General features: G+C 44.9%; 1 protein-coding gene across 2 annotated transcripts in view; it reads left to right on the forward strand.

Moving 5' to 3' along the window:
- Window positions 1–14,365, forward strand: part of LOC106572251 (nucleolar protein 4-like) — a 135,000-nt gene that overhangs the window by 44,202 nt on the left and 76,433 nt on the right. For both annotated transcript variants that reach the window (XM_014146288.2, XM_014146289.2), the window contains exons 2-3: window positions 5–157; window positions 5,562–5,673. In XM_014146288.2, coding sequence (XP_014001763.1) covers window positions 5–157; window positions 5,562–5,673 — 265 coding nt within the window. The remainder of the gene's footprint in view (window positions 1–4; window positions 158–5,561; window positions 5,674–14,365) is intronic.

Raw genomic sequence — 14,365 nt, forward strand, 5'->3', positions numbered from 1 at the left:
GCAGTGTGTGGATGGGGGCTCTGGGTCCGACTCCTCTCTGAAGAGGGTGGCAGTGGTGGAGGACTTCTTTGACATCATCTATGCCATGCACGTAGATATCAGCGCCGACCCCGGCAAATCACCCAAACACGCCGGACAGAAGAAGACCTACAAAGCGGTGAGAAGACACTCCTTCCTTTCACTCAGTCTTTCTCTCTAACTCTTGTTTTTCACTCTTCCCCTTATGCTGTATCTTTCTCTTCTATCACACAGTCACCCTTACTTAAACGTTCTCCTCCTTTACCTCTATATCTTGGCCTACTGCCTCTCTCTTTCCACTCCCTCTGTTTGTATGGAACACTCTTCTTTGTAAGGGCTCCAGTAAACAAGGTTCTAAAATTGCCCTCCTGACCATGGTATAAGACGCGTAAGGGCGTCTGCACACTAGGTTCGGTTTGCTTCTAGCAGAACTCGGCTAGGCAAAGTGAAAGTCTGTGCCTCGCATACTCCTTTAAAAGACCTTCGCTTGAAAAACAAGAAAAAAGCGGCAATATTACAGTTTGTCCCTCTTGAGAGTTCATAACAACAAGTACACTTCCAAATGAAGCTAACTCGATCTGTAATAAATGTTTACCTTTTTTGCCGAGGAGGTTTTAGTTCCACAATTTTACATCAAACTAAGATGCTTGGTGCAGTATTTCTCAAGTGAAAAAATGTGCATGAAATATTGTTATCTGTCGTTGAATGACAACAAACACTTCATTGAAGAATCCCTACTGCTGACCAATCACCGACGAAGGGGCGTAGACTTCAGCTACCGAACTTTGACTAGCCTCATGAAAAAAATGTCAAGCGCACGAGCATCCAGAAAAACCACGTCAAAGACTAAAACGAAACGAAATCACAAAATTTTGTCACAAAATGTTATTATGCATGTACAAACTTTTTCAAACGGTTTTGGATGGGAAGCATCCAGACGCGTTCCCGGTTCAGCATTATTCAACAACAAAAAGAATATGAAGCTCCTCTGGTGGAAAAATCATAACAAACATTTACATAACACAAGCCCCTTTGTTATCTAACAGCTATTCTTCTTCTAAGGTCCAAAAACAAAGCAATCGGGTAACAAAAGAATAAACTACGTGTTTAAAAACTGTTGGCCTTCATACCTAGGGATTGTCATGCCAATATGGCATAGGGAAAGTTTGTTGTTGTTGCCAGTTTATTTATTTATTGGCAGTTCCACACACAAGCATAACACATCAAGTTCCTAATTCCTTACTTTCAGAGTGAATTCATAATCACATTATCATAGGTAATATTTCATAATAATATATTATAAATATAGCACAAATAAAGAAAATAGAATTTGTCTCGAACAGTCCTTGTGATTATTTGGCAACTATATGCTGTTCTCTGTTCCTCTCTGGCCTTTAGTATTAATTCCTGTTTCATGACCTGTTTCTCTTTCTCTGTCCATCTGGTCTTCAGATTCACATTCAATAACACTAACGCTCTCACTTTCTCAGAATACCATTGAAATGAATGGAATCGTTTAAATCAGGGAGGGCAACTGTCTCCCTTTAGTAGGCCAGCGGAACAATATATATATATATATTGTATATCTTTGCTATCACGAGGGGCAAGGTAGGGGGGGATGGATGTGGCTACGCAGACCCATGAGCCACTGCGGTCCCTCATGATGACTTCCATCTTTTTGTGGCCCCCACCCCCATCAAAGTTGCCCATCCCTGGTTGAAATATTTGTATGATACTTCTAGACAATCATCTGAATATTTTCTTACAATGCAGCAGGAGTCACCACTGACCTGGAACATTCATGTTGGACTTTGCCTTTTTCTCTTCAGTTAATTCACAGAGCCTCCAGTTCACTTCATTTCAGATAAATAAACCAAAATATCAATTAAATTTGAGTCAATAACTTTGACTCAATCTCTGTGACACATACCGCCTCCATAACTACACCACTTTTTTTTTTACCTCACTTCTAACAAGAAAAATGCCTGAGATTATATATTTTTGTGCGTATGAAAGGAAACGTTTCACACTTTAGATTAAAGGGGGCTGGGGAGGATATGAGATTCCGGTGCCTGGCTGACCTTGTGGTCGCTGGGAGAAGGTATTTCTCTATCTCTCTCTCTCTGAGCATCGCCACAGTCGCTGAAGGCCAGATGTCTAGTTATATTTAGATGAAGGGTGATGACCGCGGTGCAAAGCACACACCTGGGCAACATTCTGTTCATCATTCCTTCCTAGCTTTGTTTCAAATGGGGGAGTTTTAACATAGTCTGCCATTGGAAAATGTTCTTCCTCACTGGGAGAAAACCTTTCATTTGCCCAATGTGTTGTAGTAGGATACTTTGCATCTCAGTTGGTGATACTGCCCTCTTCTGGTTGAACATGGTAACTCATCTTTCCCTCAGTACTATAAAGCACATGCGCTTTCATTTTTAGGATTTCCTTCTAATGGATATGAATCAAATGAATTCATAAAATTACTGAACATCAGTGTCACATTCGTAGTGAGTAAACAGAGCTGTGACTGTGTAATGAACAGAATACTTCCTCTGTTGCTGCATATTAACGGTCGATTTCCTTTGCACACTGCCATGGCTTTCAGGGTACTTTGCCACACAGTGGGTCATGAAATGTTTATTACACACACACACACACACACACACACACACACACACACACACACACACACACACACACACCACACACACACACTTCTCCTCACTTCTCCTTCACACCACTGAGGCGTCTTGTCTTTGAAGAATGGGGACACAGACACATAATTAGAGGAAGGCTCATCATCATCATCATCTCCCAACAGCATCTTTAATAAAGGGAAAGTCCTCACACACACACACACACACACACACACACACACACACACACACACACACACACCACATTGAAGGACACAGGAACCTGTTGTTCCTGTCCTTCGCTGGCAGTGCTGCTCAGCCAACTTTCTGCCTACTTCTCCTCTCTGTCCCTCTCTGTGTGTTGTTACAGTTCTCTAGACCAGACAGAGCTGCGTTGGTGGGCATGCTCACCACCACAGGCCCTTTCCAGACCCACAGTCCCACCCTGTAGGCTACATGGGCTCTCTTTGTGAGCCTCTGTTGGGACTGGGAAGACAATGGCGGTGGAGGCTAGCTAGTCGCCACACACAGAGAGTCAACTCATCTGAGGGGAGTCGCTGTCTCGTTCCCCAACCCCCTCCCTTTTTCTATATCCCCCACTCACTCATGTCACCACCAGCACCCCTCTGGCCAGGATGGCATGGCCGCTCCTGTTTGTTACAGCCTGAAGGAGACAGTGGCTAGTCTGTGTGTGTGTGTGTGTGTGTGTGTGTGTGTGTGTGTGTGTGTGTGTGTGTGTGTGTGTGTGTGTGTGTGTGTGTGTGTGTGTGTGTGTCCAGCCTGGCCCTGCCATAAGAGCCACAGAGGGGGGAGGAATAGAGGGAGAAGTGTTTGAGGGAGTAGGGGAGAGGTTGGAGGAAAGGAAGACTGCAGGGACCGCATGAAAAAGAAAGAAAGGAAAAATGGGAAGTTGACAGCAAGGGAGGAGAGAGACGGGGAATACATTGAAAGGGAGGAAGTGAGGATTTAGCAAAGAAAAGCATTACTGTTTATGGGTAGTCTCTCTACCGACACACGTCCCTCTCTAACTCTCCATCTCTTTCTTTGTCTCCCATTAAAATCCTCTCGGTCTGCTCGACCGACGCCCTGTCTCTCCTGTCTCGCCCCAGTTGCAGTGATGATATGCAGAGGGCTACGTGATGCTTTGGGTGCATGTGTTAGATTGCCCTCTTGTCCTGTATGGGCTCGTGCTCACTACTGTTCTCCTAGAGATAATCTGGTGACACCAGGCCGCGTGTCAAATGACAAAGCGACAAACTGTCACCAAAGGCTGTGACTGACATTTGTATCCGTTTTATTCTCCGAGAGTAGACAGCACCCCGCTCTCTTCGTCACGCACGCGCGCACACACACGCACACACATGTACAAACCCTTAAAACCCTACTGCCAATCACTGCCTTTACGCTTGGTGAAGGGTTTATATATTGTTGGATGCCGGTTTAACAGGAAGTCCAAACGGAGCCAGTAGAAACAGTAGAGAAGGAGATAGAGAGGTGAATAGGCAGAGTGGAAGTCTCTGACGTATCTTGGTCACCAGTAACGGGCTGAGACAATGTGATCTTTGTGTGAAGGGGGAAGATATTACATCTGTCCCAAGAACCTCAATCTTACCCTTTCCCAGCTTAGCCAATACGCACACAAACACACACAGACACACATGACAGTAATCGACGTCCCATTATGGTATAGCATTATAGAAACGGGTCTAATTTCCCCTCTTTTCCTCTTGCAGTTTTTTTTCTCCCATTTCATCTCTTCAGTGCTCATTATTAGAATAGCAGCATGTTTATCAGCCATGGCTCTGGTAATGATCTCTCTCTCTCCCTCTCTCTCTCTCCTTTCTCTCTGTACCCATCTCTCTCTCTCTCTCTCTCTCTCTCTCTCTCTCTCTGTCTCTGTCTCTCTCTCTCTCGCTCTCTCTCCTTTCTCTCTGTACCCATCTCTCTCTCTCTACTTTCTCTCTCCTTTCTCTCTGTACCCATCTCTCTCTCTCTCTCTCTCTCTCTCTCTCCTTTCTCTCTGTACCCATCTCTCTCTCTCTCTCTCTCTCTCTCTCTCTCTGTCTCTGTCTCTGTCTCTCTCTCTCTCGTCTCTCTCCTTTCTCTCTGTACCCATCTCTCTCTCTCTACTTTCTCTCTCCTTTCTCTCTGTACCCATCTCTCTCTCTCTCTCTCTCTCCTCCTCCTTTCTCTCTGTACCCATCTCTCTCTCTCTCTCTCTCTGTACACATCTCTCTCTCTCTCTCTCTGTCTCTCTGTCTCTCTCTCTCTCTCTCTCCTCTCTCTGTACACCCATCTCTCTCTCTCCTTTCTCTCTGTACCCATCTCTCTCTCTCTCTCTCTCTCTCTCTGTACCCATCTCTCTCTCTCTCTCTCTCTCCTTTCTCTCTGTACCCATCTCTCTGTCTCTCTCTCTCTCCTTTCTCTCTCCTTTCTCTCTGTACCCATCTCTCTGTCTCTCTCTCTCTCTCTCTCTCTCTCTCTCTCTCTCTCTCCTTTCTCTCTGTACCCATCTCTCTCTCTCTCTCTCTCTCTCTCTCTCTCTCTCTCTCTCTCTCTCTCTCTGTACCCATCTCTCTCTCTCTGTCTCTCTCTCTCACTCTCTCTCTCTCACTCTCTCTCTCTCTCTCTCTCTCTCACTCTCTCTCTCTCTCTCTCTCTCTCTCTCTCTCTCTCTCTCTCTCTCTCTCTCTCTCTCTCACTCTCTCTCTCTCTCTCTCTCTCTCTCTCTCTCTCTCTCTCTCTCTCTCTCTCTCTCTCTCTCTCTCTCTCTCTCTCTCTCTCTCTCTCTCTCTCTCTCTCTCTCTCTCTCTCTCTCACTCTCTCTCTCTCTCTCTCTCTCTCTCTCTCTCTCTCTCTCTCTCTCTCTCTCTCTCTCTCTCTCTCTCTCTCTCTCTCTCTCTCTCTCAGATTGCGGAGACGTATGCCTTCCTGCCCAGGGAGGCAGTGACCCGTTTCCTGATGAACTGTGGCGAGTGTCAGAAGAGGATGCATATCAGCCCGGGTGGAGCAGAGTTCAAAGGTTAAAAAAAAAACATCTCTCTTTCTCTGGACCAGACTGCCGACTATCATCTCCGCCAGGCTCCTGGTGTGTCTAAATGGCACCTTATTCACTATATAAAGCACTTTACCAGCAGGGTCCATAGGGCTATATAGGGAATAGGGTGCCGTTTTGGACATGGTCTCTGTTTAGGCCCATTTGGTAAAACTCTAGCTGTTCATTACATTTTTAGTCATCACCAAATATCATATTATACGTCTCTTCATAACCCAGCCTTCTGTTACTGCGACTGCCTGTAAAGCCTGCTGTTACTGCAAGCGCATAATACCATGGATGAAGGAAGGGATTTTCATAGGAGTTGTGACAAAAATGGTTTTGAGAGCTGCTTTGCACCCTCTTCTCCTCCTCCTGCTGCTGCTGTTGCCACCCTAAAGGCAACCCATCCCCCATCTCCCACCCTCTCCCTACGCTAACCCCCCCCCCCAGCCCTCCCCCAGTCCTATTCAAATTAGTCATTGGAGTGTCCTGTATCGTTCCTAACACACTGCAATTAGCCCAATTAGGGGGCTTTTAACAAAGGAAATGGCCAGGAAACAAGCTCTTTTCTACAGTGAGCGCGAACGGAGGGTGGGGGCGGGTAATAGAGAGAGAGGCTAGCGGGGTTAAGATGGAAATGGAGAGAAATCTGGAGTAGGACAGAAAGATGGGGCAGAAATAAAGGAAAAGGTGAGGAGAGAGTCCGAAAATGGAGAGAAATATTCAATGGCTGCCCTGCTATTTCATACATATTTTATTTGTCTATATTCAGGGTCCCTCCCATATTGACAGAGGGGCTGTCATAACTTTATATATGGAGGGCCCTTACATATTCCCACAAGAACAGAACATGGGTAGTATGTAAAGTAAACCATGCCAATTAACATTAACCCCCCCCCTCCGTCTTCATCTCCATCCCACACACACACAACGCAGTGAGAGAAGTGCTCCCAGGCCCGATCTGTCAGTGTTGTGTCAACGATGATCATTAACGCTGGGTGTCGCTCATAAAGAGAGCAGCTAATTGGCTTCCTGTCCCGTGGGGGTCCTCCCCTTCCCACCCTGACCCCTCATCCCTCCAACCCCTCCACAACCACACACACCCCTCCACTCGCACGAAAGTTCAGTGCTGAATTATTGAATGCAATTCATTGCTGTATGCCAGGGCTATTTTTAATTGACTTCAGGCAGTCTTTTGAGTCAGGTCTTTCATCCTTCGTCTCTTCAACCTCCATCATGCTGTATAGGTGATGCAGTAGGAACAGGTGTAAAGGAGGTGAAGGTTTGGGCCCATATTCATGAATCCTTGAGAGTAGGAGTGCTGATCTAGGATCTGTCTTTTGCCTTTTCGATCATGATGAATAAAATGACATGGACAGGGGGACCTGATCCTAGATCAGCACTCCTAGTCTGAGACACTAGATTAATACAAGCCCAGGTTGCTGGTCCTGTGACAATTTCACGCCCTTCTTATGCTGAACTCAATTTCTTAGCCAGCGTGTCTCATCTCTGTCATTTAATTTATCTGCTGACCTACTAAGGGACAATGTTCTCAGGTCTGGAGTCCTGAAGGGCGGAAATACAAGGCAGACGATCAATACTTCTGCAGTAAATAGACAGGAGCGCCATCATCAATTACTGATTGTATGTGTGTGTGCACGTGTATGTACAGTCCCAGTAGGTAATAAGTCGTTTGATAACGCTGATTGATTAGTGTTGATATGATCCTTGGAGAGGAGGACCCTGTAACGAAGACGGACCATTGCTTGCACTTGAGGGATAATGTTAGTGCAATACAAGAGAGGAGAGCAGTTCAGTTATAAAGAGTTTGCAGTTACTTTGTTATAGGCTATATCATATATTTTTGTAGAGTCTTTATAAATGAACTGCTGGTATACATACACTACCGTTCAAAAGTTTGGGGTCACTTAGAAATGTCCTTATTTTTTAAAGAAAAGCACATTTTTTTTGTCCATTAAAATAACATAAAATTGATCAGAAATATGGTGTAGACATTGTTAATGTTGTAAATGACTATTGTAGCTGGAAACAGCCGATTCTTTATGGACTATCTACATAGGTGTACAGAGGCCCATTATCAGCAACCATCACTCCTCTGTTCACATGGCACGTTGTGTTAGCTAATCCAAGTTTATCATTTTAAAAGGCTAATTTAGAAAACTCTTTTGCAGGTATGTTAGCACAGCTGAAAACTGTTGTCCTGATTAAAGAAGCAATAAAACGGGCCTTCTTTAGACTAGTTGAGTATCTGGAGCATCAGCATTTGTGGGTTCGATTACAGGCTCGAAATGGCCAGAAACAAAGAACTTTCTTTGAAACTCATCAGTCTATTCTTGTTCTGAGAAATGAAGGCTATTCCATGCGAGAAATTGCCAAGAAACTGAAGATCTCGTACAACGCTGTGTACTACTCCCTTCACTGAACAGCGCAAACTAGCACTAACCAGAATAGAAAGAGGAGTGGGAAGCCCCGGTGCACAACTGAGCAAGAGGACAAGTACTTTAGAGTGTCTAGTTTGAGAAACAGTGTCCTGTCCCCTCTCGGGTGGAGCACAGACTTCCCCCCACCCCATCACAATGGAGGAAAGCTACATATGTGATCCTACAACCCTTCGCCTTTTGCAGCAGCTGATTTCAATATATCCGCTCACAGTGAAGATGGATGGAGCTCACTTTACCCCCAAGTGCCCTCAGTACCAAAGCTCTCCTCCCGACTCTCGTTCAATTAGCCGGGGCAGGAAGACAAAATGTCAGTTGCCATCAAGCACTGTCTCTAAACCACAGTGTTTTGACACCACCCCTTTCAGTAAAAAGGTATCTGTCGCATCGAAGTGTCTTGCCAAGGGCGCAGAGAAGAAATCAACAAAGGGGCAACTCATCATTAAACGCTGCCAGAGGGCCCTCTGGCACCACTGGCGGGTGACTGTCATCTGACTTGTGGGTGACTCGCTGCAAGAGCAGGGAACTGGCGCGCATGCGCAGCCCGACCCTGGGTCTTGTTCGCAGTTACAAAGGTGTACAGACTTCAGTTCGCTATGAAGCCAACCATTTTCAACGGGATCCTAGCTTCAAGAATGAGTGGTGACTCGGCTCACATACTAGAGCAGGAAATCTCCTCTCTATTGCGCAAGGGAGCAATCAGAACAATACCAGCAGAAGAGAGCCATTCTACTCCCGTTACTTCCTGGTTCCCAAAAATGGTGGGAGGGATAAGCCCCATTCTGGATCTAGGGCTATCTGTGAAAGTTTGCATTTAACGTGCTCTCTCGGTCTATTTGTCGAGGTGACTGGTTCACTTCAGTCGACCTGCAGGATTCTTATTTTTACAAAAGTATTCTGCCTGCACACAGGAGGTTTCTCAGATTTGCCTTCCAGGGCACAGCCTACGAATACCTCACTGTCCCCTTCGGGCTAGCAGGGGATTGAGAGTTTATATACATGATTACCTGCTTTGCTCCCGTCACAGGTGCAAGCAGTGTGAGACATGGCTTCCATTGTTACCCACCTCACCGAGTTAGAGTTGAAGATCAACCAGAAAAAATAGCTGTTTGGTGCCCACACAGAGAATAGAATACTTAGGCGTAAAGCTGGATCCTCTCTGTTATCGCACTACACTATTGGACGACCACATTACGTTGTTCCAACAGTGCCCTTTCCTGTTCCACAGGGGGTGCTCAGTTACGCTCAGAAAGTTTTTCCGAGTACTGGGGTTGATGGCCGCACCGCCAGACCGCACAGTAAAAACCCCTGCCTAATGAATATCCTTTTCATTTTCTGCACGTTAGCCCTTATTTTGCTCTATGCACATGGAGATGCACATAATATATAAATGACAACGTTAACCAGTTACCCATTTATTATTCTCAAACAAAGTTATGTATTGTCTGTTTACCTCTGTGTCTCAGCAGTTACCGACACCATGTCTGCAGCATGGAAGCCGGCTGTGTTCTGGTAAAGGAATCCGCCACTGAAGTATAATTCTGGAGGGGCATTGGAAATCAAATCAAATTTGATTTTTCACATGCGCTGAATACAACAGGTGTAGACCTTACAGTGAAATGCTTACTTACGAGCCCTTAAAACCTCTTACATCTAGATGTGCCGCTAGCGGAACGCCTCGCCAATATCCAATGATAGAGCGTGGCGCGAATTACAAACTCCTCAAAAATCCCAAAACTTCCATTTTTCAAACATATGACTATTTTACACCATTTTAAAGACAAGACTCTCCTTTATCTAACCACATTGTCCGATTTCAAATAGGCTTTACAACGAAAGCAAAACATTAGATTATGTCAGGAGAGTACCCGGCCAGAAATAATCACACACCCATTTTTCAAGCTAGCATATAATGTCACAAAAACCAAAACCACAGCTAAATGCAGCACTAACCTTTGATGATCTTCATCAGATGACTCTCCTAGGACATTATGTTATACAATACATGCATGTTTTGTTCAATCATGTTCATATTTATATCAAAAACCAGCTTTTTACATTAGCATGTGACGTTCAGAACTAGCATACCCACCGAAAACTTCCGGTGAATTTACTAAATTACTCATGATAAACGTTCACAAAAAACATAATTATTTTAAGAATTATAGATACAGAACTCCTTTATGCAATCGCGGTGTCCGATTTTAAAATAGCTTTTCGGTGAAAGCACATTTTGCAATATTCTGAGTAGATAGCCCGGCCATCATGGCTAGCTATTTTGACACCCACCAAGTTTGGCACTCACCAAACTCAGATTTACTATAAGAACAATTGGATTACCTTTGCTGTTCTTCGTCAGAATGCACTCCCAGGACTTCTACTTCAACACCCAATGTTGTTTTGAGAGTCATCATTCCCCGTTCTGGCGCCTTCTGAGAGCCTTAGAAAATGTCACGTTACAGCAGAGATCCTCTATTTTTGATAAAGAGGCTATAGAAGGCCAAGAAATGGTCAGAGAGGGCGCTTCCTGTATGGAATCTTCTCAGGTTTTGGCCTGCCATATGAGTTCTGTTATACTCACAGACACCATTCAAACAGTTTTAGAAACGTCAGGGTGTTTTCTATCCAAATCAAACCATTATATGCATATTCTAGTTTCTGGGCAGGAGTAATAACCAGATTAAATCGGGTATGTTTTTTATCCGGCCGTGAAAATACTGCCCCCTATCCTAAACAGGTTAACCAACAATGCAGTTTAAAAAAATACAGGTAAGAATAATAATAAAAGTAAAAAGTAATTAAAGAGCAGCAGTAAAATAACAATAGCGAGACTATATACAGGGGGGTATCGGTACAGAGTCAATGTGCGGGGGCACCGGTTAGTTGAGGCAATATGTACATGAAGGTAGAGTTATTAAAGTGACTATGCATAGATGATAACAACAGAGAGTAGCAGCGGTGTAAAAGGGGGGGGGGTGGTGTAATGCAAATAGTCTGTTTTAGCCATTTGATTAGGTGTTCAGGAGTCTTATGGCTTGGGGGTAGAAGCTGTTTAGAAGCCTCTTGGACCTAGACTTGGTGCTCCGGTAGCGCTTGCCGTACAGTAGCAGAGAGAACAGTCTATGACTAGGGTGGCTGGAGTCTTTGACAATTTTTAGGGCCTTCCTCTGACACCGCCTGGTATAGAGGTCCTGGATGGCAGGAAGCTTGGCCCCAGTGATGTACTGGGCCGTTCGCACTACCCTCTGTTGTGCCTTGCGGTCGGAGGCCGAGCAGTTACCATACCAGGCAGTGATGCAACCAGTCAGGATGCTTTCGAGGGTGCAGCTGTAGAACCTTTTGAGGATCTGAGGACCCATGCCAAATCTTTTCAGTCTCCTGAGGGGGAATAGGTTTTGTCGTGCCCTCTATGGTAAAATGGCGCTGGAGAAGAAGGCAGACGTTTTACGGGCCCCCAGCAGATTGTGTTTTTTTTGTTCGTCTGTGTTGTTGTGAACTTATTTTTGTACTTATTTTGTACATAATGTTGCCGCTACCGTCTCTTATGACCGAAAATAATTTCTGGACTTCAGGACTGCGATTACTCACCATGGACAGGCTGAATCCTTTTTTTCATTTAACAAGTCTGACGAGCCCGACGCGAATGATATACTGCTTTTTCGGGAACAGGCCCAGATCCCCGGGATTTGCATGAAGAGGAGGCGGAGAAAATGGGTCCGGAGGGCAGGCTGCCTTCTGAGAATATGTAGGCGATTGAATAAACCCCCACTTCCTTCCATTCTGCTAGCAAACATGCAATCTTTGGACAATAAAATATATGACCTACGCGGAAGATTAACCTACCAACAGGACATTCAAAACTGTAATACAGTGAGGGGGGAAAGTATTTGATCCCATGCTGATTTTGTACGTTTGCCCACTGACAAATAAATGATCAGTCTATAATTTTAATGGTAGGTTTATTTGAACAGTGAGAGACAGAATAACAACAACAAAATCCTGAAAACCGCATGTCAGAAATGTTATAAATTGATTTGCATTTTAATGAGGGAAATAAGTATTTGACCCCCTCTCAATCAGAAGGATTTCTGGCTCCCAGGTGTCTTTTATACAGGTAACGAGCTGAGATTAGGAGCACACTCTTAAAGGGAGTGCTCCTAACCACAGCTTGTTACCTGTATAAAAGACACCTGTCCACAGAAGCAATCAATCAATCAGATTCCAAACTCTCCATCATGGCCAAGACCAAAGAGCTCTCCAAGGATGTCAGGGACAAGATTGTAGACCTACACAAGGCTGGAATGGGCTACAAGACCATCGCCAAGCAGCTTGGTGAGAAGGTGACAACATTTGGTGCGATTATTCGCAAATGGAAGAAACACAAAAGAACTGTCAATATCCCTCGGCCTGGGGCTCCATGCAAGACCTCACCTCATGGGGTTGCAATGATCATGAGAACGGTGAGGAATCAGCCCAGAACTACACGGGAGGATCTTGTCAATGATCTCAAGGCAGCTGGGACCATAGTCACCAAGAAAACAATTGGTAACACACTACGCCGTGAAGGACTGAAATCCTGCAGCGCCCGCAAGGTCCCCCTGCTCAAGAATACATATACATGCCCGTCTGAAGTTTGCCAATGAACATCTGAATGACTCAGAGGACAACTGGTGAAAGTGTTGTGGTCAAATGAGACCAAAATGGAGCTCTTTGACATCAACTCAACTCGCCGTGTTTGGAGGAGGAGGAATGCTGCCTGTGACCCCAAGAACACCATCTCCACCGTCAAACATGGAGGTGGAAACATTATGCTTTGGGGGTGTTTTTCTGCTAAGGGGACAGGACAACTTCACCGCATCAAAGGACGGGGCCATGTACCGTCAAATCTTGTGTGAGAACCTCCTTCCCTCAGCCAGGGCATTGAAAATGGGTCGTGGATGGGTATTCCAGCATGACAATGACCGAAAACACATGGCCAAGGCAACAAAGGAGTGGCTCAAGAAGAAGCACATTAAGGTCCTGGAGTGGCCTAGCCAGTCTCCAGACCTTAATCCCATAGAAAATCTGTGGAGGGAGCTGAATGTTCGAGTTGCCAAACGTCAGCCTCGAAACCTTAATGACTTGGAGAAGATCTGCAAAGAGGAGTGGGACAAAATCCCTCCTGAGATGTGTGCAAACCTGGTGGCCAACTACAAGAAACGTCTGACCTCTGTGATTGCCAACAATGGTTTTGCCACCAAGTACTAAGTCATGTTTTGCAGAGGGGTCAAATACTTATTTCCCTCATTAAAATGCAAATCATTTTATAACCTTTTTGACATGCATTTTTCTGGATTTTTTTGTTGTTATTCTGTCTCTCACTGTTCAAATAAACCTACTATTAAAATTATAGACTGATCATTTCTTTGTAAGTGGGCAAACGTTCAAAATCAGCAGGGGATCAAATACTCCCTCCCCCCCCCCACTCTAATAACACTTAAGGTTTTCTGGGCTAACAATGTAATAAATAATATATAAAAAAACAAAATCCTGCACAGTTTCCTAAGGACTTGAAGCGAAGCTGCCATCTCTATCGGCGCCATCTTACTTACTTATTTAAATCTTACTTGCCATACTGCTCGGCCTCCAAGCTTCCTGCCATCCAGGATCTCTATACCAGGCGGTGTCGGAGGAAGGCCCTAAAAATGGTCAAAGACTCCAGCCACCCACAGTCATAGACTCTCTGCTACCACACGGCAAGCGGTACCGGAGCGCCAAGTCTAGGTCCAAGAGGCTTCTAAACAGCTTCTCCTCCCAAGCCATAAGACTCCTGAACAGCTAATCAAATGGCTACCCAGGCAATTTGCATCCCCCCCCCCCCCACCCTGTTCTACTGCTGCTGCAACTCTCTGCAGTACACTCAGCTCCATTGACATTTCACAAAGATAGATTGTTTTTGTGAGAATTCTTCAAAAAATAAAAGGAATTTCACATTATTATCAAATCGTATACTAAAATATGAAAATTCTACATGTCATGTCTCATAAATCGATATCTATCTTACCTCTATTGTTTTATGTCCTTTGGATTCGAGACGAAAGATGATGATTTCAGCGGGAAAGTGAGCCCGTCAGGTAGTTTATTTCTCGCACAGCATCCAGCCTAACTGACGCGATGCTGTGCAATTTTCATTATTTCTTACAATTATTTTTCTCTGGCCTCCATTGATTTAGTCACCG

The sequence above is a fragment of the Salmo salar genome, chromosome ssa15, assembly GCF_905237065.1.
Source record: "Salmo salar chromosome ssa15, Ssal_v3.1, whole genome shotgun sequence".
NCBI lineage: Eukaryota > Metazoa > Chordata > Actinopteri > Salmoniformes > Salmonidae > Salmo > Salmo salar.